General features: G+C 53.6%; 2 protein-coding genes across 7 annotated transcripts in view; one reads left to right on the top strand and one right to left on the bottom strand.

Moving 5' to 3' along the window:
* Abcc10 (ATP-binding cassette, sub-family C (CFTR/MRP), member 10) overlaps positions 1-21055 on the top strand; it is a 21400-nt gene extending 345 nt beyond the window's left edge. The window contains exons 2-22 of one of the 4 annotated variants that reach the window (XM_013019226.1): positions 86-257; positions 2549-3770; positions 3885-4112; positions 5703-5859; positions 6036-6145; positions 8473-8552; positions 9626-9797; positions 10840-10938; positions 11775-11964; positions 12695-12772; positions 13132-13323; positions 13685-13841; positions 14028-14217; positions 16637-16980; positions 17266-17435; positions 17805-17965; positions 18267-18520; positions 19892-20037; positions 20116-20213; positions 20384-20496; positions 20765-21055. In XM_013019226.1, the coding sequence (XP_012874680.1) occupies positions 97-257; positions 2549-3770; positions 3885-4112; positions 5703-5859; positions 6036-6145; positions 8473-8552; positions 9626-9797; positions 10840-10938; positions 11775-11964; positions 12695-12772; positions 13132-13323; positions 13685-13841; positions 14028-14217; positions 16637-16980; positions 17266-17435; positions 17805-17965; positions 18267-18520; positions 19892-20037; positions 20116-20213; positions 20384-20496; positions 20765-20924 (4482 nt within the window). In that variant the 5' untranslated portion in view covers positions 86-96 and the 3' untranslated portion in view covers positions 20925-21055. Of the gene's footprint in view, positions 1-85; positions 258-2548; positions 3771-3884; positions 4113-5702; positions 5860-6035; positions 6146-8472; positions 8553-9625; positions 9798-10839; positions 10939-11774; positions 11965-12694; positions 12773-13131; positions 13324-13684; positions 13842-14027; positions 14218-16636; positions 16981-17265; positions 17436-17804; positions 17966-18266; positions 18521-19891; positions 20214-20383; positions 20497-20764 lie in introns of those variants that run through there. The other 3 variants (XM_013019227.1, XM_013019225.1, XM_013019228.1) reach the window with 3 other exon arrangements.
* Positions 21056-21158: 103 nt separating this feature from the next.
* Dlk2 (delta-like 2 homolog (Drosophila)) lies at positions 21159-25822 on the bottom strand. 3 transcript variants are annotated; one of them, XM_013019229.1, is made up of 6 exons: positions 25762-25822; positions 25162-25305; positions 24863-24926; positions 23369-23499; positions 22524-22668; positions 21159-22078 (listed from the first exon to the last, which is right to left on the bottom strand). In XM_013019229.1, exons 2-6 carry the CDS (start codon positions 25235-25237, stop codon positions 21343-21345), a joined length of 1152 nt encoding a protein of 383 aa, XP_012874683.1. In that variant the 5' UTR covers positions 25238-25305; positions 25762-25822; the 3' UTR covers positions 21159-21342. The 3 variants fall into 3 exon arrangements, with proteins under 3 accessions (XP_012874683.1, XP_012874685.1, XP_012874684.1); XM_013019231.1 differs by lacking the exon at positions 25762-25822 and having other exon boundaries at positions 22524-22575; positions 23387-23499; positions 25162-25302; XM_013019230.1 differs by lacking the exon at positions 25762-25822 and having other exon boundaries at positions 23387-23499; positions 25162-25299.
* Positions 25823-25876: the final 54 nt, after the last annotated feature.

Genomic DNA, 25876 nt, shown 5'->3' with positions numbered 1-25876 from the left:
CCCGCCTGGGGCGCGATCGAGACCCGCCTGGGACGTGATCGCGGCCTCCCCCCCGGCCCTGCGCCCACTTCTGGCTTCCGCTCAGGTGCGGCATCCATGGAGCGGTTCCTGGCCGGGCTGTGTGGCTCCGACGCCGCGCGGCCGCTCCCGCTGTGGGAGGGGGGCACCACGGGCCACTGCTTCACCCAGCTGGTGCTCGGCGCCCTGCCCCACGCGCTCCTCGCCGTGCTCAGCGCCTGCCGCCTGGGCACCCCGAGGTGGGTAGAGACGGCCGCGCGGCCTCGGTCCGTACCGTTCCTGCAGATCTCACCTGCCTCCGCGCCCCCCCCCCAGTCTCCTGTCACCACCATTGCGCGGTCCCGGGGAGGGGGGGACGGAAGCAGAAGGAAAGAGGGGTGTGGTTACCTTTAAGACCCCGATGGGACATTTTACGTTTCACAGCATTGCTGGGTCAAATGAACAGTACCCGGCATACTCTTAGAGCCCAACGTAGAAGTTATCACTACTGTAGGTTTTTCAGATGCTGACACTCAGCTGTCATGAATTAGTGGCAACTTGAGTGAACAGCGTTTCAGGGGGAGAAAGCAACAAGCTGGGAGTTGGTGGCTCACATCTATAATTCTAGCTACTCAGTAGGAGGCTGGGATCTGAGGATCTCGGTGGGAAGACAGCCCAGGCATTAGATTCTTACCTCTAATTAACTAGCAAAAAGCCAGAAATGGAGCTGTGGCTCAAGTGGTACCAGCCTTGAGGGGCAAAAAAAAAAAAAAAAATCTAAGATAGTGCCCGGACCTTGAGTTTAAGCTTTAGTGTACACACACACATGCTGCTGACAACTCATGTTTAAGCTGTAGAGCCAAAAAGCCTGGGTTTGAAGCACCTGTAACTCATTTGGAGAGGAAACAGAAGGTGGAAGACTAGCAGGATCAAAACCTTAAGACTTGCTGGGTTTATGGCTGTAAGGCATAGGTACTATACTCACCTTGCTTGTGTAGTTCATTCTTAGATGGCTGCAGATGGCCAGGTAGTCTTGCATAGTCTGGCTGCTGAGATGGTAGGAGGGCAATCTGGTCTCTGACTTGCAGGACTGGTGAATTAGGGAGTTCATGACTCTTTCCTTGGATAGAAGAAGCAACAGACTTGCTTGGTCTGGGTGGAATTCTGACTTCTACATGAAATGAGACAAAAAGCTATTTTTTGGCAGTTGACTCAAGTCCTCTCTTTATATGTGTGCCTGTGTGTCTGTATGTGTGAGTGCACACGTGTGTGCATGCACGTACACATATGCTAGTGCTAGGATTTGAATTCAGTGCCTTGCTCTCTTATGGCTGGTATGGTACTCTACTACTTGAGCCACACCTCTGCTTCTGACTTCTTGCTGGTTAATTGAAGATCAGAATTTGTCTGCTTGATTTGCTTGGAACTGTGATTCTCAGTTCTCAGCCTCCTGATTAGCTAGTATTATAGTTGCCAGTTCCTGTCAACATTTTACTTTTTAATCAGTGGAAAGATAGTAGATTATTCTGATGCTTTGCAAAACGTATGCTCTACTATTAGAGTACTGAAGCTTCCACATAAATCACATTTTCGATTATCATAGGTTTCATGTGAATTTATGGGCAATCTCAGGTGGATCCTTTTATAAAAATTACCATTCATGGGGCTGGGAAGGTGGCTTAGTGGTTGAGTGCTTGCCTTGCAAGCATGAGGCCCTGGGTTCGATTCCTCAGCACCATATAAACAGAAAAGGCCAGAAGTGGCACTGTGGCTCAAGTGGTAGAGTGCTCACCTTGAGCTGAAGAGCTCAGGGACAGCACCCAGGCCCAGAGTTCAGGCCCCAGGACTGACCAAAATATATATCATTCATGGGCTGGGAATGTGGCTTAGTGGAAGAGTGTGCTTGCATGTGTGCTAGCATTTATGAAGCTCTGGATTTTATTCCTCAGTATGACATAAACAGAAAAGGCTGGAAGTAGCACTGTGGCTGAAATGGTAGAATGCTAGCCTTGAGCAAAAGAAGTTCAGGGACAGTGCCCAGGTCCAAGTTCAGTCCCCAGGACAGGCAAAACAAAACAAAATTATCATTCATTCCATATTGGTTATCTTCTTTTTTCCTCCTCCTCCTTTTTTTTTCTTTTTCTTTTTTTTTAAAGCAAGGCCTCATTGTAGTTCATGCTCACCTAGAACCCACAGTGTGGCCCAAGCTTGGCTGTATCCCACAGTCCTGCCTCAGTGTATGCTATCATGTCATGCTAGACTTTTTATTTTCTAATAAATTTTCATGGTAGGTACAGCCTAGATTCCAAATTGTTAATGCCACCTGTGGTGAAATCAGAAAGAAATGGGTAGATGAGAAAGTGGATTGGGTAATCTGGGAAGGCCTATTGGGTTTCAGTAAGAAAAAACCTGGAGTTCCAAGGTTAAAAGGGTTGGGATACAATGCACAAGGCAAGAAAGAGAGTTCATTCCCTATAGTTAAACGCATTGTTGGAGGGGTGTGTCTGAGTATTGAGTCAACCAGGATGTGCCTCTTCCCTTTTGTCACCAGGTCTCCAGATTATGTGGTACCCTGCAGTCCTGGCTGGCGCCTCAGACTCACAGCTTCCTTCCTGCTCTCCCTCTTCCCACTGCTGGACCTCCTTCCAGTTGCTCTGCCACCAGGGACAGGCCCGGGGCCCCTATGGCTAGAGGTGCTGGCGGACTGTGTGGCAGCTGTGGCCTGGATCACCCACAGCCTGGCCCTGTGGGTGTTGGCTCATTCCCCTCATGGCCATTTCCGAGGGCCCTTGGCTTTAGCTCTGGCAGCTTTCCTGCCAGCTCCAGCCCTAGTGCTGACCTTGCTGTGGCATTGCCAGCAAGACACGTTTCTACCCCCACTTCTCCCAGGGTCCCTGGCCCGCCTGTGTCTTCTCATTTTGCAGCTGGCAGCAATCTTGGCCTATGGACTGGGCTGGGCAGCCCCTGGGGGGTCACAGGGACCCTGGACTCAGGAACCCTTCCTGTCCTCTGAGGATCAAGAATCTGAGGTGGCTGAAGATGGGGAGAGTTGGCTGTCACGTTTTTCCTATGCTTGGCTGGCTCCCTTGCTGGCCCGCGGGGCCCGAGGGGAGCTCCGGCAGCCTCGGGACACTTGCCGTCTTCCCCGAAGGCTGCATCCTGCCTATCTGGCCCGTGCCTTCCAGGCGCACTGGCAGGAGGAGGCGCGGCTGTGGAGAGCCCTGTATGGGGCCTTTGGACGCTGCTACCTGGCCCTTGGACTGCTGAAGCTGCTGGGGACCATGCTGGCCTTCTCAGGACCTCTGCTGCTCTCCCTGTTGGTGGGCTTCCTGGAGGAAGGGCACGAGCCCCTAAGCCATGGCCTTCTCTATGCCCTGGGCCTCACCAGTGGGGCTGTGCTAAGCGCTGTTTTGCAGAATCAGTATGGGTATGAGGTACGTAAGGTGACACTTCAGGCACGGGGGGCCGTGCTGAATACTTTGTATCGCAAGGCCTTGCATCTGGGGCCCCAACGCCCTCCTGTTGGCGAGGTGTTAAACCGACTTGGCACTGACTCAGAGCGGTTGCTTAACTTCGCCAGCAGCTTCCACGAGGCCTGGGGCCTACCCCTGCAACTGGCTATCACCCTCTACCTGCTACATCAGCAGGTGGGGTTGGCCTTTGTGTCTGGTCTGATCTTAGCACTGCTGCTGGTACCTGTCAACAAAGCAATCGCCACCCGCATCATGGCCAGCAATCAGGAGATGCTACAGCACAAGGATGCACGGGTTAAGGTGAGGGGTTACTGGGGTCCCTCAGCCAGCTGAAGATCCCAGCGGGCGTCCAGGCAGAGGAGATGCCTGAGCAGTGTCTGCACTTCACATTGCTCTCTTATCCCCTGTCTCCAGCTCATGGCAGAGCTGCTGAGTGGCATTCGAGTCATCAAGTTCTTTGGATGGGAGCAGGCGCTGGGGGCCCAAGTTGAGGCCCGCCGGGCTCGAGAACTGGGACGACTCCGCGTGATCAAATACTTGGATGCAGCCTGTGTATACTTGTGGGCTGCCCTGCCAGTAGTCATCTCCATAGTTATCTTCATCACCTATGTCCTCATGGGGCACCAGCTCACTGCCACCAAGGTGAGGACTGGGAAGGAGGGCAGAGCACTTGGACATTGTGGGAGGAGGCAGCAGTGGAGGGGGAGGGGGATAGGGGAAGAGTACTCGGGCCCTCAGTGCTGGGAGGAGGGAGGGCAGGAGGACACCTGGCTGCCTCATTCTCTCTCAGCAATGGGAGATAGATAACTCCAATAGGACCTTTTTTTTGGGGGAGGTGGCTGCTTAGATATATAACACTCTTCTCTGTGAAACAGTTCACTTTCTTCCTCTCCCTTCCACTCCGGCTTCCCCTCAGTCAGGCCCAGACTTGGACTTAGAGGTTACCACCACCCCCTTTCTTTGGGATAGGACTTTGTGATATAGCCCAAGTTAGCCTTGAACTGGTGTTCAGTCTCTTTATCCTCATTCTAAAGGCCTTGCGGGGGCTGGGGATGTGGCTCAGCAGTAGAGTACTTGCCTAGCATGAATGAAGCCCTGGGTTCAATTCCTCAGTACCACATAAAGAGAAAAATCCAGAAGTAGTGCTGTAGTTCATGTTGTAGAGTGCTAGCCTTGAACAAAAGAAGCTCAGAAAGAGTGTCCAGGCCCTGAGTTCAAGCCCCAAAACTGGAAAAAATTAAAGACGTTGGGGGGAAATCCATGAATCTAGTTCAGCATCTAGCTGGGGCCAGGTGATACCACCACTCAGAAATTATGTGGAGCTGCGTGCTGATGTCTTCTGCCTGTAATTATGGCTACTCAGAAGGCTGAGATCTAAAGATCACAGTTTGAAGCCAGCCTGGACAGACAAATTTGCAAGACTCTTATTTCCAGTTAGCTAGCTAAAAGCCAGAACTACAGGTGTGGCTTAAGTGGTAGAGCACCAGTTGTGAACAAAAAAGCCAAGAAAGTACTTGAGGACATGAGTTCAAGTCCCAGTAACCACCCACCCACACACGCACGCATGTACACACACACACACACACAGACACACACTCACATACACATGCACTTGTGCATGTACACAAAGAAGTCTCAAAGTGAGCTAGGCCTGTGTGCTTTCCATGCTGCAATCTGGGAGCTGGGGTATAGTTTTTGGTAGAGAGAGTGCTTAGCACATTTGAATCTCTGGATTCCATCCTTATCACTAAAAGTTAAAAAAAAAAAGAGCCAGGCACCAGTGGCTCACACCTGTAATGCTAGCTACTTAGGAGGCTGAGATCTGAGGACACTGGTTCAAAGCCAGCCCAAGCAGTAAAGCCCATGAGTTCCAATTACCTACCCAAAAAAAAGCCAAAAGTGGAGCTGTGACTCTAGTGGTAGAGTGCTAGCCTTGAGCACAGAAGCTCAGGAACAGCACCAGGCCCAGAGTTCAAGCCCCAAGACTGGCACAAAAAAAAAATAAATATTAAAAAAAATAGTAATCTAGTCAAACATCTGAACTTTCTCGGGTTTCTGGAGCGGCCGCCTTTGCCATTGCTAATGTAGGATTGCCCGAGCAATCCCTAGGGCCTGCTGCTGCCCCAATAGTGCCTCCTCTGTAGGCGGATCCGCAGAACCATCCACAGCATGAGGCCTCAGGTAGCTCCTGGGCTTTGAGTGGTACCTCACGCACCTGTTCACTCTGCTTAGGTTTTCACAGCACTGGCACTGGTGCACATGCTCATTCTTCCCCTCAACAACTTTCCCTGGGTGATTAACAGTCTCTTGGAGGCCAGAGTGTCCTTGGACCGGATCCAGTGTTTCCTTGACCTTCCAAATCACAACCCTCAGACCTACTACAGCTCAGGTAAGAACATAGCCCAGGTTCAGGAGGGCTTGTGGTCACCTGGGCACTGTGTGTAGTTGCTTTCTTAGGACCAGAGACCCAGCTAGTTCTGAGCAGGTGGAGAAGGGCAATTGAATGAGTGACAGCAGATTCATGGTAAATTAGGAGCCCAAGGTAATAGGTTTTTCTCTATTTAGATCCCCCCACAGATCCATCTGTAGTATTGGAGCTACACGAAGCCCTGTTTTCCTGGGACCCCACAGGAACCAGCCAGAAGACTTTCATCAGTCACCTTGAAGTGAAAAAGGTTGGGAGGGTCCCCCAATAACAAGGGAGATGGGGCTCAGTGGCAGGTAAACCAGGACTCTGGCAAGCATGTATGGATGGCTCTGTAGTTCTGGCTGATGGAGGGAGGGGAAGGGTTTGATACATAGGTTCTAGTCTGAGAGGAGATAACACCTCATCTCTGAATCTCCTTCTGTACCTAACTTTGCAATCACCTTGTGAGTCGTGATGTGATGTGCATACACAGAGGAGCAACAGGAACACTCTTGGCAGGAAGGTATCTCCTGTTCTCCCCAGTCCTGGTTTTTACTCTTCTGATTTTTTTTTTTTTTTTTTTTTGTCGGTCGTGGGGCTTGAACTCTGGGCCTGGGCGTTGTCCCTTAGCTCTTCAGCTCAAGGCGAGCGCTCTACCCCTTGAGCTACAGCGCCACTTCCGGTTTTCTGGTGGTTTATTGGAGATAGGAGTCTCACTCTCCTGCCCGGGCTGGCTTTGAACCGCGATCCTCAGATCTCAGCCTCCTGAGTAGCTAGGATTACAGGCGTGAGCCACCAGCGCCCGGCTTCTTCTGATTTTTTTTTTGTTTGTTTGTTTTTGGTCAGCCATGGGGCTTGAACTCAGGGCCTGAGTTCCTGTCCCTGAGCTCTTCAGCTCAAGACTAGCATTCTGCCACTTTGAGCCACAGCACCACTTCCAGTTTTCTGGTGGTTCATTGGAGAAAAGAATCTCATGGATTTTTCTGCCCAAGCTGGCTTTGAACCACGATCCTCAGCTCTCAGCTTCCTGAGTAGCTGGGATGACAGGCGTGAGCCACTGGCGGCTGGCCTCCCGTGACCTTTGTCCTCCCCCCGCAGCTCAACCCAGAGTTCTCCAGAGAGAACTGATTTGCCTCCACCAACCTTTGGCTCACATTTCTGGTTTAAGCTCTATATTGTTTTTCCTCTTAGTTCAGGCAAGACAAGGCTGGAATTTCTCAAAAGAATTTTACTAATGTGTTGGGGCTTATTTTGATATGTCATAGAAACCCACTGGAGCTAGCTTAAGCAAACAAGAATTTGTAATAAGGATACAGAGCTGAATTACCAAATCCAATGGCAAGAACTCAGCCAGATCTTAGAAACAGGCCAGAGCCAGGCCTCAACTTGCAGAGCATTCTGCCTCTGTCTGCTTTTTCTCCTGTGCATTTGCCTCATTCATTCTGGACCCACACACTCCATTGAGAACTTCTGAGAACCCTCCCACTGGCAGGCTGCCACCAACAAGAAGAGAAAAGCTGCCTCTAGGACCTGATCCCATATTACCAGGGAAAGTCACAGATCCATCTGGTACCCGCGCACAGATGGGTCAACCCCAGCAGGCAAGCTAAGGGCAGCACAGACACAGCATTCCTGAATCTCCAGCCCATCTCTAGAATTTGTTTTTTCTTTTTTAAGTTTTAGCAAGGATTTAGTGTAACAGGGTGAAAGGAGGTTGGAGGCATGGCTCAGTTGGTAGGGTGCTAGCCAATGAGCAAAAGTGTCAGATACTAAGTTTGAGTCCCAGTTTTGGAGGCCCCCCCCCAAAAAAAAAGAGTTGGGCTGGGAAGGTGGATCAGTGGTTGAGTGCTTGCCTCAACATGCATGAGGCCCTGGGTTTGATTTCTTAGCACCACATGAACGGAACAAAAAGCTGGAAGTGGCACTGTGGCTCAAGTGGTAGAGCGCTAGCCTTGAGCTGAAGAGCTCAAAGATAAAAAAATAAATAAGAGTTGAAGGAGGGAAGGAAAGTACATCATTAAGGGAAAGGACAGGTACCAGCTCAACGGCTGAAAAGCCCGGCTAAATGAAGAGAGAGAGAACATTTCCTGTTCCCCATCCGGGAAATAGAAGTTTAAGATGGATTTTGTTTTTCATTTAGAGCATGCAAATTGCTTCATGAATTGAGGGAGAACAGGACATTTTAAATTGCAAATCACAGAAATGAGCACCTGTGCAAAGCTTTGCTTTGTAGCTCACAGTGGCAGGTGGTCCACCCCCAAAGCCTGGAACCCTCTTTCCCAGCTCCCCTCTTCTCGCTGCCTGCCTCAGAGCATACCTTGGCAGTTCTTAGGCAGTTTCTTTTACTTTTCTCTTGACAAGCTGCTCACTACCCCAAGCCCTAGGCCCTTGACACAGTGAAAATAATAGCACCATTGAACACCAGACCTGGAGTCACTAAGGCCCCATCACCTAGGAGGTGAACTCCCTGGCAGACTAACTGGTTCCCAGAGTGAGGCCTCAGTCCAGATTCTGGGGGGTGGAAGGGGGGGGGCGATCACTGTCTGCTGTGTCCTTCCCCTGTATACAGTGAGTGCATACTCTGGCTCCTTGCAGGGTATGCTGGTGGGAATCGTGGGGAAGGTAGGCTGTGGGAAGAGCTCGCTGCTGGCTGCCATCACTGGAGAGCTCCACAGGTAATGAACCTTCCATCCCCAGCTCTGCCCTTGAGTAAACCCTGAGACCTACCAAGTGTAGGGCTCCTCTTTCGGGGACCAAGTATAACCAGGAGGAGCAAGCCACAGGCCCTTTCTTGGGAGAATTTTCAGTTTAGAATAAGAGCTAGATCAAGAAAGTTGAGTCAACATCACAAATATCATAGTTCTGGCTGGGAAGGTGGCTCAGTGGTAGAGCGCTTGCCTTGCATGCCTGAGGCCCTAGGTTCGATTCCTCAACACCACATAAGCAAAAAGAAAAAAGCCAGAAGTGGCGCTGTGGCTCAAGTGGTAGAGTGCTAGCCTTGAGCTGAATTGCTGAGGGACAGCGCCCAGGCCCAGAGTTCAGGCCCCACGACCGGACCCAAAAACAACAACAACAAAAAACAAATATCATAGTTCTATAATAGAGTAAGAAGAGGAATGGAGCCAAACACTGGAATGGAGCTCATGCCTGTAATTCTAGCGACTCAGGAGGCTGAGATCTGAGTATTGCAGTTCAAAGACAGCCTGGTCAGGAAAGTCTGTGAAACTCCTATCTGCACTAAGCTGTCCAAAAAGCTGAAATTGGAGCTGTGACTCAAGTGGTAGAGCCCTAGCTTTGAGCACAAAAAGCTCAGGGACAGCACCCAGGTCTTGAATTCAAGCCCTAGGACTTCCCATACACATATGAATGGGAAAAAAATCACCTAGCACCAGCTGTTATCTCAGAAAGTGTGGCTGTGCACGGAAGGGGTGTGGAGAGGAGTGAAAGTTTTGAGGAAGGCAGGCCTAATCTTCAAGTGAGGATGAGCAGTGGAGTGCCACCCCTTTGAGCTCCTGAGCACGTACATAAGAATGTGAACATAGAGCAGATACAGCTTGGCTATAGCCAAAGAGTAGTTCCTGTCCCTGTCCAGATTAAGCCGACAGCTGCATTTGGACCCTCTGACATACGACATGAGAAGTGGGCCCTGGTCTACCCTCCTCCACCAGAGGCTTCCAGGAGGCAAGGGCTGGACATGGAAGGGCCCAGTGAAAAGCCAGTCCCCATGGAGCTGGCCTGACTCTTGCAGGTTGCATGGACAGGTGGCAGTGTGGGGACTGTCCAAGGGCTTTGGCCTGGCCACCCAGGAGCCCTGGATCCAGTTTGCCACCATCCGAGACAACATCCTTTTTGGGAAGACATTTGATGCCCAGCTGTACAAGAAGGTGCTGGAAGCCTGCGCCCTCAGTGATGACCTGAGTGTGAGTATGGAGCCTTGAAGCCTTTCGCTGCTGCTTCCCGAGTTCCCAGCACCTCATACTGGAGACCTGCCTCACTGCACAGGGGTTGTTTCTAGGACTGGCCATCTAGACTGGGCTCCTAGACTGTCCAGCGGCTTGGTTCCCCCTTTACTGTAGGTTCCCTTGGGGGTGACGGTAACTCCATGTTCCACTACAGTTACAAGTGCCCTGGGGCCAGGCAAGGGTTCCCACTGAGGCTCGGTAACGCTCAGGTCTGGTTCCAGTTCCTGCTGGAAAGGTTTGAGACTCAAGGTCTTCTTGGGACATTTGCCAAGTCCATGAGTACCCTTCACGCCCAGTCCAGGTACCAAATTTATTGGAGAGACTCCCAGATTTTTTTTCCCAATCTCCATGTCCCCTTCCAGGACTGTTGTCACCACCTCCCCTCCCAGATAAATGTGGAGCTTCCCTGGGAAGGAGGCCCTTGGCTTTGACCAGGGGGCATCCTGTGTCTGTTTGTCATTTGTTTCCATGTCCTGTGGGCAAGGTGGTTAATCTACCTGAGCTTTGGTCTCCTCTGTAGGAAAGAAATAATACTAACTTCATAAGACCTTTGTGGGTTCACATGAGATAATACCAATCGCGTGCTACACACACACTAAGTATTCATAGTAAATGTTAGGTTTTTGTATTTTTTTTGTCAATCCTGGGTCTTGAACACAGGGCCTGGGCACTGTCCCTGAGACTCTCTGTGTTCAACGCTAGCACTCTACCACTTGAACCACAGTACCATTTCTGGTTTTTTCTGTTTATATGGTACCTAGGAATTGAACCCAGGGCTTCATGCATGCTAGGCAAGCACTCTACCACTGAGTCACATCCCAGCCCCAAATGCTAGATTTTGTTGAGGTATAGCCTATCTCCTTTGACTTGCCCAAATTTAAATCTAGTCTCAAGTTTCCACACGCTCTTGACCTCATCATTTCTTTCCTACAAAGGAGTAGCAAATGGGGTAGGAGTTATTGGGGAGCTTTCTGACCACTGGGGGTGTCTGTTCTATCAGATCCTGCCTGCTGGAGACCAGACAGAGGTGGGGGAGAAGGGTGTGGCTCTCAGCGGGGGACAGCGGGCCCGCATTGCCCTTGCTCGAGCTGTCTACCAAGTAAGTTAAAGGGGGGACGGGGGACAGACTGGTACATGCAGGCATTCCAGAGCCTTGGGAGCTTGACTGAGTAGGGGATGGGGCTCTTTCCTTCCCATCCCTCCTTTGTAGATTCCAGGTAGAATTAAAGGCCTGGGACCCCACAGAGCACTAGGTCGTGGGCTCTGGCTTTAGAAAATTAGAAGCAAATCTATCCTCAGATCTCACATCCTTCCCTATTACTTTAGAGATGTTGTCACCAGTCTTCTTCAACTGCCTTAGAGTCTCAGAAAGCCTCTGAGAAGCTGGGCACCGGTGGCTTAATCCTGTAATCCTAGCTACTCAGGAGGCTAAGATCTGGATCGTGGCTCAAAGCCAGCCCCAGTAGGAAAGTCCATGAGACCCCTCTCCCCGTTTTTTTTTTTTTTTGTTGTTGTTTTTTGTTGGCTGTAGGGCTTGAACTCTGGTCCTGGGCGCTAACCTTGAGCTCTTCAACTCAACACGAGTGCTCTACCACTTGAACCACAGCCCCACTTCCAATTTTCTGTTGGTTAATTGGAGATAGGAGTCTCACCGACTTCTCTGCCTGGGCTGACTTTGAACCATGATCCTCGGATCTTAGCCTCCCAAGTAACTAGGATTACAGGCGTGAGCCCCCAGTGCCTGGCTCATGAAACTCTTGTCTCCAATAAACCACCAGAAAACCGAAAGTGGCTCTTGGCTCTAATGGAAGAGCTGAGGGGCGGTACCCAGGCCCAGAGTTCAAGCCCCACAACCGATAAGGAAAAAACAAAAAAGAAAAGAAAGCCTCTTAGACCAGCCAGAGGACTTAGGCCTGGGTATCTCCCTTTCCCCAGGAGAAGGCACTCTATCTGCTTGATGACCCCCTGGCTGCTGTGGATGCAGATGTGGCCAACCACCTGCTACACAGGTGCATTCTGGGAGTTCTGGGCCACACCACTCGGCTGCTCTGTACCCACCGCATCGAGTATCTGGAGAACGCTGACGTGGTGCTACTGATGGAGGCCGGGCACCTTGTCTGTGCTGGTAATGTGGGCCTGGAGCTTGGTTGGAAGAGGAAGCCATCTTCCTGGGTGTGACAAGAAGGAAAGCTGGGTGGGTGGATTGTCGGGTGCAGAGCCTGCCACGACTTCCACGTGTGCTTGGGCCCAGGCCTCACCTCCTGCCTGCCTGCACAGAACTGGTATGAGGAAATGGAATAGAAGGGAGGAAGAGCACTGGTGAACTCCCAGCAGGCGTGGGGCTCAGGGGTGTTATGACTGAGTGCTCTTACAAACCAAAGCAACCCAGCGTTTCAGAGAACACGCTGATGACTTCAGGAAAGAGAGAGCAGTCAGGTTTAGAGCCGCCTTTTTATAAAGAAAACAAAAACCCCTGCAGGATTAGGGTTAGTTTCCAGAAGGAAGTGACCACCTGCAAATTCTGTGGGGAAGCAGGAAGAAATGGGGCTCAGTCAGATTACCAGGTACAGGTGTGAGTGACGGAGAGCAAAGCTATGTGTCAGTGTGAGTGGCACCTCTAAACAGGTGCTCCTTCCTGACCGCTGATCTCCTCCTTTGTCCATCTGCTGATTCTAGGTGTAGAAGGATGGACTTGATGGGTCCTGCTCAGAGTCTAGGGGAAGCCACAGCAAAGTCCTGCTAGGCTAGGTAAAGGAGGAAGGCCTTCGGAAGAGGAGATGGGATTACACACACATCTACAAAGGCTTGGTATAGACCCACAACAATCCTCTCTGACTTCCCTTCCTCCCTTCCAGGGCCTCCCTCTGAGATTCTGCCATTGGTACAAGCTGCCCCCAAAGCCTGGGCTGAGGATGGACAAGAACCTGACTCAGGTATGGCCCAGAAATGGGAGCAAGGGGCTTTGGGGGGATGGGAGAAGACAGGATCTGACTGCCCTTGAATTCACTATGTGAGCTGATTCTTCTGCTTCAGCCTACTGAACGGTGGTATTATAGGTGTGTGCTGTTACACCTGGCTAAAGTTGTGTTGTGTTATTGTGATTGAACTCAGTCTTGCACAGGCTAGGCAACTGCTCTACCACTGCACTAACATCCCTAGCCCTGGGTCATGCTTTTCGCTACCACACTATAGAAATCAACAAAATTGAAATCAAACCAAAAACTTTCCCATTCCTCTGAAACACAACCATTCTGCAAGCTTACATTCCCCCGTGATCTCCCAACCCTCACAGCCAGTGCCCAGTCAGTACAGAACCTGGAGAAAACAGAGGGGCTGGAGGAGGAGCAGAGCACATCTGGCCGCCTGCTGCTGGACGAGAGCAAGAAGGAAGGCGCTGTGGCCTGGCACGTGTACCGAGCATACTGGAGGGCCGTGGGCCAGGGCTTGGCCCTCGCCATCCTCTTCTCCCTGCTCCTCATGCAAGGTGAGCTTGTCCCTCAGAGTCCCTCACTGCCCTCCACAGCCATGTCACCTGGTGCCCATCACTGCCATCCTACCCTGCACCAGTCATCACGCAACCCAGAGCCTCACCCAGTATGGGCCACAGTTGGGACGAGGGCCCCGTTTGTTCTGAGAGGGTTCCAGGACACAGAGTGCTCCACAGCCATCTTGTAGGCGAGCCCTTTGTGCACATTTGAAATCAACGCTGTCTGCAGAGTGAAGGGCAATAGGTTTCGGAAAGAAGCGCGTGTTAGGGAGGCTATGGGATGGGGTGAATGGGAGGGTGCAGGGGATGCAGAAGGGGGGAGCCAGAGTCAAAGCAGCTTCCTCCTTCTCCATTCCAGCCACACGCAATGCTGCCGACGGGTGGCTCTCCCACTGGATCTCCCAGCTAAAGGCAGCCAGGAATAATAGCTCCCAGGTGGTACCAGCCCCTGCCAGCCCCGGCTCCAGTGGCCCCTTGTCGGCACAGCTGCTTCTCTTCTCACCCGGAAGCCTCTAGTGAGTGAGCAGGGCTGGGAGCAGGCCCAGTGCACTCAGAGTGGCCTTAGGGGAAGGAGGAAGGGTTGGTGGCTGTGTCTTCATGGGTGGATGATAGGGAATAGGGAGTGGTGGTCTAAGGGAGGGAAGGGGGACCCCTGAGTGGTCCTTCTTTTGATTACCCACAGCCTCCTCCCTACCACCCAGCACTCCTGTGTTCCCACTGCCCAAAGCTGCCCCCAATGGCTCCTCAGACATCCGTTTCTACCTCACCGTGTACGCGACCATAGCTGGTGTCAACTCCATCTGCACCCTTCTCCGCGCAGTGCTTTTTGCAGCAGGCACGCTCAAAGCAGCCGCCACCCTGCACCGCCGCCTGCTACATCGAGTGCTTCTGGTGAGGGGCTGGGCAGGGGCCCTCCTCAGTCCCGGGCCTTCCCAGTACCTGGGCCCCAAGTCCTCTGGATTACTTAGCCCCTTCCAGATAGGGCAGCATGTGACAACCTCTGAAACCCAGAGAATCTTGATCCTTTGAATATAGTGATTTAAGTGTGTAGTTTTTCTCATCTATGTAATGGGCAGATCGGAGAACCCTCGGAGTTCTGTCACAGTTGTAGACTGGAGGTACTCTTTTCTGTTTCCTAATCTTTTTTTTTTTTTTCTTGTGCCAGACCTGGGACTTGAACTTAGAGACTGGGCACTGTTCCTGAGCTTTTTGTTTGTTCACTCAAGGGCAGTACCCTACCATTTGAGCCACAGGTCTACTTCTGGCTTTTTTCTTTTTTTGGTCGGTTGTGGGGCTTGAACTCTGGGCCTGGGCGCTGTCCCTCAGCTCTTCAGCTCAAGGCAAGTGCTCTACACTTGAGCCACAGCGCCATTTCTGGCTTTTTTTTGGGGGGGTGGTTATTTGGTGACAAGAGTATCATAGACTTTCCTGTGTGGGCTGGCTTTGCACCATGACCCTCAGCTCTCAGCCACCTGAGCAGCTAGGATGACAGGCACTAGGCATTGTTTCTTATTCTTTATCTCCTTTTATTCTCATATCCTGTTTGGATCTCCCCTCCCTTCTCTGACAAGCAACTATTCTAAGTGCAGCTTAATTTGTATCCTTTGTGTGTCTTTTAACAAAATGCCTGTCTGCTGTGCATGTATTTTTAGTTTGTGTAGATGATATTGCTAGAGCTCACATTCTCTTTCTTACAACTTTTCTGTTTCTAAGATCCCTCCTTGTTGCAGGGTGTCTATCTAAGTCTTTTGCTTTCCTCATATACCTATTATGAGGATTAAATGAATTAGCACATGGAAAGTGCTTAGGAAAACACCTTGCAGCCTCTGAGCACTCGCTCAGCAGTCACTACAGATTCTGTTATTATTACAGAGCCCTTTGTGGATCCGTTGTTACGGTCTCACAGTAACCCTGTGAGCTGGGTGTTTGTGGTTCCATTTGTAGATGAGAAAACCGAGGCACGGCATTGCAAAAACATGGCCAATGGCTAGTTGTGTGGAGAGCTAGTCTGTGAACTATGAACTGCCTGTCAGGGAGCAAATGTCCACTGTTCTGTCTCCCCTCTGAGAGCCAAGGAGGGCACACCAGTCCTCTCCCTCCCCCTCCCCCACTCCCCCTGTATTGCTCAGCCTTAGGAAGTTCTCCAGAAAATTATTTGACCTAGTGCTCTACCTTGTGATAAGCCTATTCCAAAAGTAAAGGCAGAAATATGGGGGACAGGAAAGCGAGGAAGGAGCATGCCTCCCTGGAAGAGTAGTCTGAGCTTGGCGCTGGTGCCTCACGCCTGTAATCCGAGCTACTCAAGAGGCTGAGATCTGAGGATCAAGGTTCAAAGCCAGCCTGGGCAAGAAAGTTAGAAAGATTCTTATCTCTGATTAACAATCAGAAAACTGGAAGTGGAGCTGTGGCTCAAAGCTCAGGGACAGCCCCCAGACTCTGAGTCCAAGCCCCAAGACCAACCAAAAAAAAAGAGGCCGGGCGCTGGTGGCTCATGCCTGTAATCCTAGCTACTCAGGAGGCTGAGCTCTGAGGATCGAGGTTCAAAGCCAGCCCGGGCAGGAGAGACCTTGAGACTCCTATCTCCAATAAACCACCAGAAAACCGGAAGTGGCGCTGTAGCTCAAGTGGTAGAGCGCTGGCCTTGAGCTGAAGAGCTGAGGGACAACGCCCAAGCCCAGAGTTCAAGCCCCACGACCGACCAAAAAAAAAAAAAAAAAAAAAGAATAGTCTGATAGCTCGCATTTACTGCGCACTTAATCAGTGTTAGGTAGACTGTGCTAAAGACTTGGATCCTAACAGCCCTGTGGGATGTGGTTTCATTACTGTCCCCATTTGTCAGATGAGGAACAGAGGCCTTAGATGAATATGTCCTTTGCCGGGGGTCTCACATTTCCTAAGTGACAGAGCTGGAATTTGAGTTGCAGTCTGTCTCCAGAGCCCAAGCTTTGACTGACGGCACGCAATCAAGATGTTGTTCTTGACTTCTCACTGAATCTGGCTGACCGGAAGCGCCCTTCCCCTGGGATACATTAGCTCTCTGCCTTTGCTCAATAGAGTGGCAGGCATGACCAGTCAGTATAGCCTGGCATAGTTGCTGCTGGCGAGGAATTGCAGCGTACCCTACTGGAATATTCTTCCTCCAAGCCCCACCAGCTCCTCTGTTCCCAAACTCCGGGGCTGCTCTGCTCCTTTCCTGTTCTCTTCTGTAGAGATGGTGCTCTCTTGCCCATCCCATCTCCCCAGCCCCAGGGCTGCCTAGCAACCCCTTTGCTCTAGACCCTGCCCTGGCCAACCACCTTCCCCTTTCCAGGCACCGGTGACTTTCTTCGACTCCACGCCCATGGGCCGGGTTCTAAACCGCTTCTCCTCTGACGTGGCCTGTGCAGATGACAGTCTGCCCTTCCTCCTCAACATCCTGCTGGCCAACATGGCAGGTCTGCTGGGGCTCCTGTCTATGCTGGGCTATGGCCTGCCCTGGCTACTGCTACTGCTGCCGCCCCTGAGCGTCATCTACTATCGCGTACAGCGCCACTACAGGGCCTCCTCCCGGGAGCTGCGGAGGCTGAGCAGCCTCACCCTGTCCCCACTCTACACCCACCTGGCCGACACCTTGGCTGGCCTCCCTGTGATCCGGGCTGCAGGGGCCACCTACAGGTGTGTCTGCCTCCTCTGCCCAGAGCCTAGGGAGTGAAATGCTGGAGAGGAGGGAAGAAGAGGGACTCCAGAAAGAGAGGCCCTCTGGGGAGAGATTGTCTAGGCCTCGGAGGAGAATAGGAAGGGAGACCAGGGAATGAGAAAAAAACAGAAGAGGGAGTAAGACAAGGTAGATCCCCTCAGGCGAGGCCTGTGGGCGGGAGGGGGGCAAGCTGTGGGGAAGGAACCTGGGTGGACCCCTGCATCAGCAAAAGTGGCCTTCATTTCCCTTCTGGCCCTCCCCAGGTTTGAGGAGGAGAACCAGCAACTCCTAGAGCTAAACCAGAGGTGCCAGTTTGCTTCCTATGCCACGATGCAGTGGCTGGACATTCGGTTGCAACTCATGGGGGCAGTGGTGGTCAGTGCCATCGCGGGCATTGCCCTGGTGCAGCACCAGCAAGGCCACACCAACCCAGGTGCTACCCCAGGACTCTTCTGTTCTTACCCCAGACCGCTCCTTCCCTGAACTGCCCTTCATATTGTTACCTCCCGTCCAGGGGCCCCGTGGGCATGTCCCATCTCTGTCAGCTTGGAGGAGTGGCTTGTGCAGGGGGTGCTCTGGGAATAGAACACATCTGATCTTCCTCTCTTCCATAGCCCTGCCCCTGGCTCCTACACTCTGTCCCCAGCCGGAGGCTTCCTCCTGTCCCACCCCAACCCCAACCCCCTGTCATCTTCCAGCTTATTCTAGATACCACCCACAGTCCACAGCTGGGATTCTGCTGTTCTCCTCTCCACTCCCCCTCCCCTATGCACCCCCTAGCTTCTGGTCCTCCTCTCCCTAGGACTGGTGGGCCTGTCCTTGTCATACGCCCTGTCCCTGACCGGCCTGCTCTCAGGCCTGGTGAGCAGCTTCACGCAGACGGAAACCATGCTGGTGAGCGTGGAGCGGCTGGAGGAGTACTCCTGTGACCTGCCCCAGGAGCCCCAAGGGCAGCTGCTACAGGTAGGCCTACACCCCCACCCTAGGCCTAGAGCTCCCGGGCCCCTGAAGGACCCTCCTGAAAGCTTCGGTCTCCTCAGCTTCTTTCCTTTTGCCCCTCATGACCTTTCTCTTAGCCGCTCCATTTGTTGGCCACCATTGCTTACCGTGTCCTCAACCTGTGTCCATCCTCCCACCTCTCCCCATCCCCCACCTTTCCTGTCACACCCTCCATTTCCCATGAGTCCTCCCCCCCCCCCGCTCTTCTCACCATCACACCTCACCCCACCTGTACCCCTCCATCTCCTACCCATGGACTCCACAGCAGGACGTTGGCTGGCTAACCCAAGGGAGTGTGGAATTCCAGGACGTGGTATTGGTGTACCGACCAGGGCTGCCCAATGCCCTGGACGGGGTGAGCTTCCGTGTGCAGCCTGGAGAGAAGCTGGGCATTGTGGGCCGCACAGGCTCCGGCAAGTCTTCCCTGTTTTCGGTGCTCTTCAGGCTGTTGGAGCCCAGTGTGGGAAGAGTGCTACTGGACGGTGTGGACACCAGCCAGCTCCAGCTGGCAGAGCTCAGGTCTGGAAGTGGAAGGCCTCGAAAGGGAAGAGGGCAGGGGGATTTACTAGTACTTAGAGTGTTTAGAGGAGTACTTACTTAGTACTTAGAGGACGCACAGCCAGGCTCGTCAGGACCAGTCAGGGGAGGTGGGACTGCTAGGGGAGGGAGGACAGCAAACTTCTATGCTGTTGCTCAGATTCATAGCTGGCCTCACCCTGACTCCTGCACCTCACAGCCTCATCATTCTTCCTACTTCCCTCCCTCTTATTTTTTTTTTGGGGGGGGGACAGTCTTGGGGCTTGAACCCTAGGCCTGGGCGCTGCTCCTCAGCTCTTCAGCTCAAGGCGATCACTTTATCACTTGAGCCACAATGCCACTTCCCCTTTTCTGGTGCTTTATTGGGAATAAGAGTTTACGGACTTTCCTACCCGGGCTGGCTTTGAACTGAGATCCTCAGATCTCAGCTTCCTGAGTAGTTAGGATGACAGGCGTGAGCCACCCGCTCCCAGCCTCTCCCTTTTTCTTACTTTTGCAGTACTGAGCATTGAACCTGGGCCTTCTACCACTTGAGACACAACCCCAGACCCAGCTTCATTTTTTTTTTCATGTGCCAGTACTGAAGCTTGAACTCAAGGCCTGGGCACTGTCCCTTAGCTTTGATGCTCAAGAGTGGCGCTCTACCACTTGAGCCACAGATCCACTTTTTTTGGTGGTTAGTTGGAGAGAAGAGGTTTTTTGTTTTGTTTTGTTTTTTGGGTCCAGTCGTGGGGCCTGAACTCTGGGCCTGGGCGCTGTCCCTAAGCTTTTCAGTCAAGGATAGCGCTCTACCACTTCAGCCACAGCGCCACCTCCGACTTTTTTCTCTTCGCTTATCTGGTGCTGAGGAATCGAACCCAGGGCCTCAGGCATGCAAGGCAAGTGCTCTACCACTGAGCCACCTTCCCAGCCCAAGAGAAGAGTTTTATATCCTTTCCTGCCTGGCCTGGGTTCAAACGATGAGCCTCAGATCTCAGCCTCCTAAATAGCTAGGATTACAAGCATCAGTTACTGGCCCCTGACTGTTTTCTGTTTTTGTACCTCAAGATTTAGACTCCTTAAAGCTAGAGTTTTTGGTGTTACTCATTGGAGGTGTAGAAGGAAGAATGGGTCAGCTTTCTTCTTTAGCTGTCCCCAATACCCACCCTGCTGCTCCTATGGAGCGCATGGTACTGGCACAATTGTAGGTACATGCAGACAAACTGGTGATTTGGTGAAGATGGGTAGGAAACAGAAAGGGCCGTATTGAAGTCTCATCCCCAGACTCTCCTGCAAATCTTCACCTTGCAGCTAAAACCTGCGTGGCGAGCAGGATGACATCTCCAGCTTGGCCTCCATGTCCTTGTCTCCTAGATCCCAGCTAGCCATCATCCCCCAGGAGCCTTTTTTGTTCAGTGGGACTGTTCGGGAAAACCTGGACCCCCGGGGCCTACACGAGGATGCGGCCTTGTGGCAGGCCCTGGAGCAGTGCCACCTGAGCGAGGTGATCGCCTGCATGGGTGAGTGGCAGGACCTGACCTGGAGAACGGGAAGGGAGCAGGAGCGGCCGCCCGGGGCGAACATGTTCTGCCTTGCAGGTGGCCTGGATGGGGAGCTGGGCGAAGGGGGCCGGAGCTTGTCCCTGGGACAGAGGCAGCTGCTGTGTTTGGCCAGGGCTCTCCTCACAGACGCCAAGGTAAATAAGAGGACGAGTCACTGGAGAGGACTCGGAAGGAGGTAGACTGTGTCAGGGTAGGAGAGGGCTTGGCAAGAGGTTTCAGGAAAACGCTGGTGGTAGGGAGTCATAGGTAGGCCGGGCTGTAGCTTGCTTTGCCATTCCTTCTCCTCCCGCTCCATGGGTTCCAGATCCTGTGTATTGATGAGGCCACAGCAAGCGTGGACCCGAAGACAGACCAGCTGCTCCAGCAGACGATCCACAGACGCTTTGCCAATAAGACAGTGCTGACCATAGCGCACAGGTGTGCATGTGCCAGAGTACGGGTCACCAAGGACCCTTTTGGGGAGCCCAGGGGCCAGGGCCCAGAGCTCTCAGCTCCTGTATCCCCAGGCACAGCCCTGGGCCCCTTATCACATATTGTATATGATTGTATGGGTTCCTCCCCCAACACGGAGCCCACAGACTGAAACCTATGAGGATAGAGCTGTGCAGTCTGGGGGAGTAGGGAGGGACAGCAACTTTGTGACACTGCCTCTGTACCCCCACACTGACCACCTTCTACCACACAGGCTCAACACAATCCTGAACTCAGATCGGGTCCTGGTGCTACAAGCAGGACGGGTCATGGAGCTGGACTCCCCCACTGCCCTGTGCAGCCAGCCCCACTCACTGTTCCAGAAGCTTCTGCAGAGCAGCCAGCAGGGAGCCCACTCTGCTGGAGGGTCCTGAGCCAGGCTTCCTACTGAGATCCCCTCCATCTGCCCCAGGCCCTGTTGGCATCAACATGGGGCTGCGTGTTTACATCCTCTCCCCTGTGGCTCTACCTCTCCTAACCCTCTGGGGAAAGGACACGTTGGATTCCTTGGTAGGCAGAGGGCCAAGGCTTCCCCAGGCCAGGCCCTGCCCTGGTCCTCTTCACCCAGGACTCTGGGCCCTTTTATTTTTGACCTAAGATCCCACTTACATTTTCATAGTTTTATTTGATAAAATTCCTATCTTACATTCTGTGGATTAAAAAAATAATATTTCTGGTGTGAGGCTGAAGTCGCCTCGGTGCGTCTCTCGAGCGGAGGGGTGGTGAGCAAGGACTACTCCAGTCTGAGGTGTGGAGGAGGTGAGGAAGGGGGCCAGAAAGACCCCAGCCCCGTCACAGTGCCGTGGTCTTTCCAGGCTCGGGGGCCAGGTCAGGTGGCAGGGGGAATCCTGCTGGAATCATGCTCACCTGGCACTCCTGGTCCTGCCGGGCTGGCGCATAGTGTGGGACTGGGTAGCAACAGGGTTCAAGGGGGCAGATGCCCCGGCGCCAGGCCCTCAGGGTCAACAACACAGTAGCCAGGACTAGGGCTGCCGTGAGGGCCCCAAACACCACCAAGGCTACCAGGCTAGACTCACCCAGCCCAGCCTCTTGCCTCCGTACCACCTCCTTCACTGAGATCCGCAGCAGGCCTGCCCCCGCGCTGTGCAGGGCCGGCCCCGTAGCAGGCACCACCATAGCCAAGGTGGGCCCTCGGGGGGTGTCCGTCATGGTGACAGGACCTGGGGCAGGTAAGACAAGCTCGCAAGTCTTGCCACCGTAGCCGCTGGGGCAGAGGCAGTCGAAGTCATGGATGCGGTCCCGACAGCGAGCCCCTCTCTGGCATGGCTGGCTGGCACAGTCATCCAGGTTGATGGTGCAGAAGCGTCCAGCAAAGCCCTCGGGGCAGAGGCAGGAGAAGCGGTTTATGCCGTCCAGGCAGGTGGCGCCATTGGCACAAGGCCGCATCAGACAGTCGTCCACGTTCACCTCACAGCGGGCACCCACAAAGCCTGCCAAGCAGCGGCATGTGAAGTTGAGGGCAAAGCCCTGGTTGTCCTGGCACTGCCCGCCATTCTGGCATGGGGAGCTGTGGTGGAGGTGAGAGGACATTGGTACTGACATGTTGACACAGCACAGAGGCCCGCTCAAAGTCAGGGCTCAGACCTGTGTGCTCTTATCCTTATGAGTATTAAAGCCTAAAGCAGAAACGCTTCGCCACCCACACCACAGCCTCAGGCAGGCTTCTGTGGGAGCAGGAGGAGGTCCTCCACTCCTGAACCTCCCCATACAAAGCCTCCCCAAACATGCTATCTGTGACATCTCCGGCTCCTATAGATGGTGGTTGAAGAAATGAGTCAAAAGGCATAAGCTGAGAAGCCTTGAACCAGGCGCACTGGCACACTGGATTTTATCCTGAGGTGCCCTCGTGTGGAGCCGACCCTCAGCCCTCCAGCCTTCTCTACCTTACCCTCCTTCTTCCCTCATTCTGTCACCACATTCTGGTCTGACCTCTGCATGGGTCACGCACTCACCCCGCCTGCTCACAGGGTCCGGCCTTGCGTTCGCAGTCATGCCCATGGAAGCCTGGCAGGCACACACAGTGGTACTCGCCGCCCCCGTCATACACACACTGGCCCCCATTCTGGCAGGGGGACTGTGAGGTACAGATGTGCTCATCTAGAAAAAAGACAAGGCTTTGGGATTGTGCCTCAGACCTGGCCCTCAGATCTTCCCCATGTCCCGTGTGGCCTAGCTTTCCAGGCCCAAGGTTCAGAGAGTGTTGGGTATCTACCACCCCTGCCCATACCAAGCTAGTATGGTGTAGTGGGGAAAGCTCACTGAAGCTGGAGGCAGGAGGTGCCTAGCCCTGGCTCAAGAAGTCTATCTCAAACTGTCTTTGGACAAGGTGCAGCATTTCTGTGGGACTCACTTTTCTCATCTGTAAAATGGGCACAACTTTTAGCAGCTGTAGCTCCAGCTTCATGAGAGTATATTGAAGTTCAATTCAGACAACCAGTTATAAGATTTAAAAATAAAAGGAGCTGGGCGCTGGTGGCTCATGCCTGTAATCCTAGCTACTCAGGAGGCTGAGATCTGAGAGTCATGGGTCAAAGCCAGCCCAGGCAGGAAAGTCCATGAGACTCGTATCTCTAATAAACCACCGAAAACTGGAAGTGGAGCTGTGGCTCAAGTGGTAGAGCACTAGCCTTGAGCTGAAGAGCTCTGGGACAGCACCCAGGCCCAGAGTTCAACGACAAAAAGAAAAAAAAAAAAAGGAAGCAAATATATTTGAGGATCAGAGAAGGACACAGTATGCCTTCAGAATAAATACAGACAGATATTCTGAGACACGCAAGCTCCCCTCCCTGCCCCCTACCTTTGTCACAGAACTTGCCTGCCCAGCCACTCTGACAGATGCACTGCCAAGGCTGGTGACAGGTACCATGCTGGCAGCCCGGCATCCTCACACAGCGCTCACAGTGCAGCCCCTCCCAGCCTGGGTCACACCTGACAGAGAGATACAAGCACAGAGTCAGTGCTCTGGGAGGGGGTGAGAGGGGAAGCGAGGAAATAGAAATAGGCAGAGCCAGAGCTTCTAGAAAAGCTGGAGGACATAAGACAGCTTCTAAGGGAAAGCTGGCAGATACAGGATGGAATGAAAAACCAGACATCAGAGACCAGCATTCAAGGTCTGGGTCTGTTTTGGATGTGACTTTTCTGAGCCTTGATTTTCTCCACCTCAAAGGGTTTTGCTGAAGAAATAATGTCTATAAATACTTCCAGTAACAGGTGGCTCATGCCTGCTACTCAGGAGGATAATATAGGAGGGTCACAGTCCAAAACCAGCTTGGGTAGGAAAGTCTGTGAGACTCTCCAATGAACCACCAAAGAGCTGTAAGTGGAGCTGTGGTTCAAGTGGTAGAATTCGAGCCTTAAGCAGAAAAAGCTAAGGGACAGACAGTGCCTAAGCCATGAGTTCAAGCCCCAGTACACACACACTCTCTCTCTCTCTCTCTCTCTCACACACACACACACCCCACACCACATGCCTCCAGTACCAATCCTAGTATGTCTGACATTCCAAATACATTTCCAAAAGGATAACCTTGAGAAGACATCAGGACTGTTTTCCCACGTTTTTTTGTTTTGTTTTGTTTTTTTAAGCCATACTGGGGTTTGAGGTCAGAGTCTGCTGCTTGCTAGCAGGCACTTCTATAATTGACCCACGCCTCTAGCCCTTGAACTGATTTTTTTTCCAGTTTTGGGGCCTGAACTCTAGGCCTGGGTGCTGCTCTTCAGCTCAAGGCTAGCGCTCTACCACTTGAGCCACAGTACCACTCTAGCCTTTTCTGTTTATGTGGTGTTGAGGAATCAAACCCAGGGCCCCGTGCATGCAAGAATTTCTTTCTGCACTCTGCAATTGAGCCACCTTCCCAGCCCCTGAACTGGTTTTCTTTAAAAGCTCTCCAATGTTGAGTCTCCAACTCCTGGGCTGCGGAGCAACCTTCCCTGTCTGCTTGCTCCTTATGTCGGTGAGCTCTTTCTTCCAGACACAGACTATGCCCCCACCTCCACCCCACTGGCTCAAATTCATCAACCTAGGGCCTCTCTCCCTAAAGCCTTAATCTTCCCCTTGCCCCTTTCTTTCTGGCTCCCCATCTCTCAACCTTCAGGTCTCTCCAGGTGTCATGAGGAGCCCTAGTCCAGACTGAAGGAGTAAAAAGACTGGGAGGTATAAGCCAGAAGAAAGAGGCGAGGTGAAGCCAAAGGAAGTTGGGGGAGGAGGGCACAGCGTGCTCCCAGACACTCAGACCCGGGGTGTGCGCGGGTGGAGGTCTGGGAAATCGAGGCACGTGCTCAGGACAGCTACCTGCAGGAGCCGTCAGGGGCGCAGCAGCCGTGGCCCAGGTCGCAGTGCAAGCTGCAGTCATCAGCTGCAAGAGATGGATGTGGTAAGAGTGAGTCTGGGCGGGGGGGGGGGGGTTCCGGAGGGGGGGTTTCCTGTGAGCGGGTGGGCTCTGTCCCATTCCCAAGGGACCGTCTGCCCCGCCCCCCCCAGCCCCGCGGGTCGGAGCGCCTGCAGTGCCGTCTCTTGGCCGGCAGAGGTCAACGTGCAGGCGAGGACCAGGAGGGCTGGCAGGGCCCGGCCGGAGCCGGGGGCGCGCTCACCTCTGGCCGGCTGACCGGCTGCCCCGAGGATGCACAGCAGGCACACGACGTGCAGGCAGCGGCAGCCGCTGGGCATGGTCAGTTCCGGCCCCTGGGCGGGGGAGGGGGAGAACGGACGGACGGACAGCCGGATGTTGGAGACACCTGTGGGACAGCACGGGCTGGGGGGCGGCTGGACGCTTGGATAGCGGCGGGGCTGTGGGTTCCTTCCGAGGGACGACAGCCGAGCGGAGAGGAGGGACGCCGGGGCCGAAAGGGGCGGGGACGGGCCGAGCAGGCGCAGCGCTGGGAAGGGGGACCCCCGGGAGCCCGATCGACTGGGGAGCAGGCCAAGGATGGGCAGTGCCGCGCATGGCCACGCAGGGGAATGGCGAGCGCCGGGATCGCGGCGGGACGGAGGGGTCCGCGGGGATGGAGCCGGCGCGGAGGGGCGGCTTCAGCCCGGAGGGGCGCGGGGCCGGGGGAGGGGGAGGACGGTTCCTGGCTCCCGGTTCCCCGCAGCGCAGCGAACGGACCCCAGGCTCCCTTCCCGCCTGGACCTGGGGTCCCGGACCCCCCCCCTGAGCTCCCCCAGCGCCGCTCCCCTGCCCTGCTCCTCACCTCCGGCTGGAAGGCGATGCGCCCCGGGCCGCAGAGCCAGGCAGATCCGACGGCCTCCGCCGCGGGGGAAGGGATGGGCACCGAGCGGGGGTGCGGGGCGGCCCCTAGCTGGCCC

Source organism: Dipodomys ordii, unplaced genomic scaffold (assembly GCF_000151885.1).
Source record: "Dipodomys ordii isolate 6190 unplaced genomic scaffold, Dord_2.0 Scaffold44, whole genome shotgun sequence".
Classification (NCBI taxonomy): Eukaryota; Metazoa; Chordata; class Mammalia; order Rodentia; family Heteromyidae; genus Dipodomys; species Dipodomys ordii.
The sequence above is the reverse complement of the archived record's forward strand: the minus strand, read 5'-3'. Positions and strand labels throughout refer to the sequence as shown.

What these genes read in the sequence shown, in the direction of transcription:
- Dlk2 (XM_013019229.1), bottom strand. Translation starts at nt 25,237, where the DNA reads ATGCCCAGCGGCTGCCGCTGCCTGCACGTCGTGTGCCTGCTGTGCATC. An exon ending in AGCCGGTCAGCCGGCCAGAG is followed by an intron (nt 24,927 to 25,161) that starts GTGAGCGCGCCC and finishes CATCTCTTGCAG; the next exon opens with CTGATGACTGCAGCTTGCAC. An exon ending in AGGCAAGTTCTGTGACAAAG is followed by an intron (nt 22,669 to 23,368) that starts GTAGGGGGCAGG and finishes TCTTTTTTCTAG; the next exon opens with ATGAGCACATCTGTACCTCA.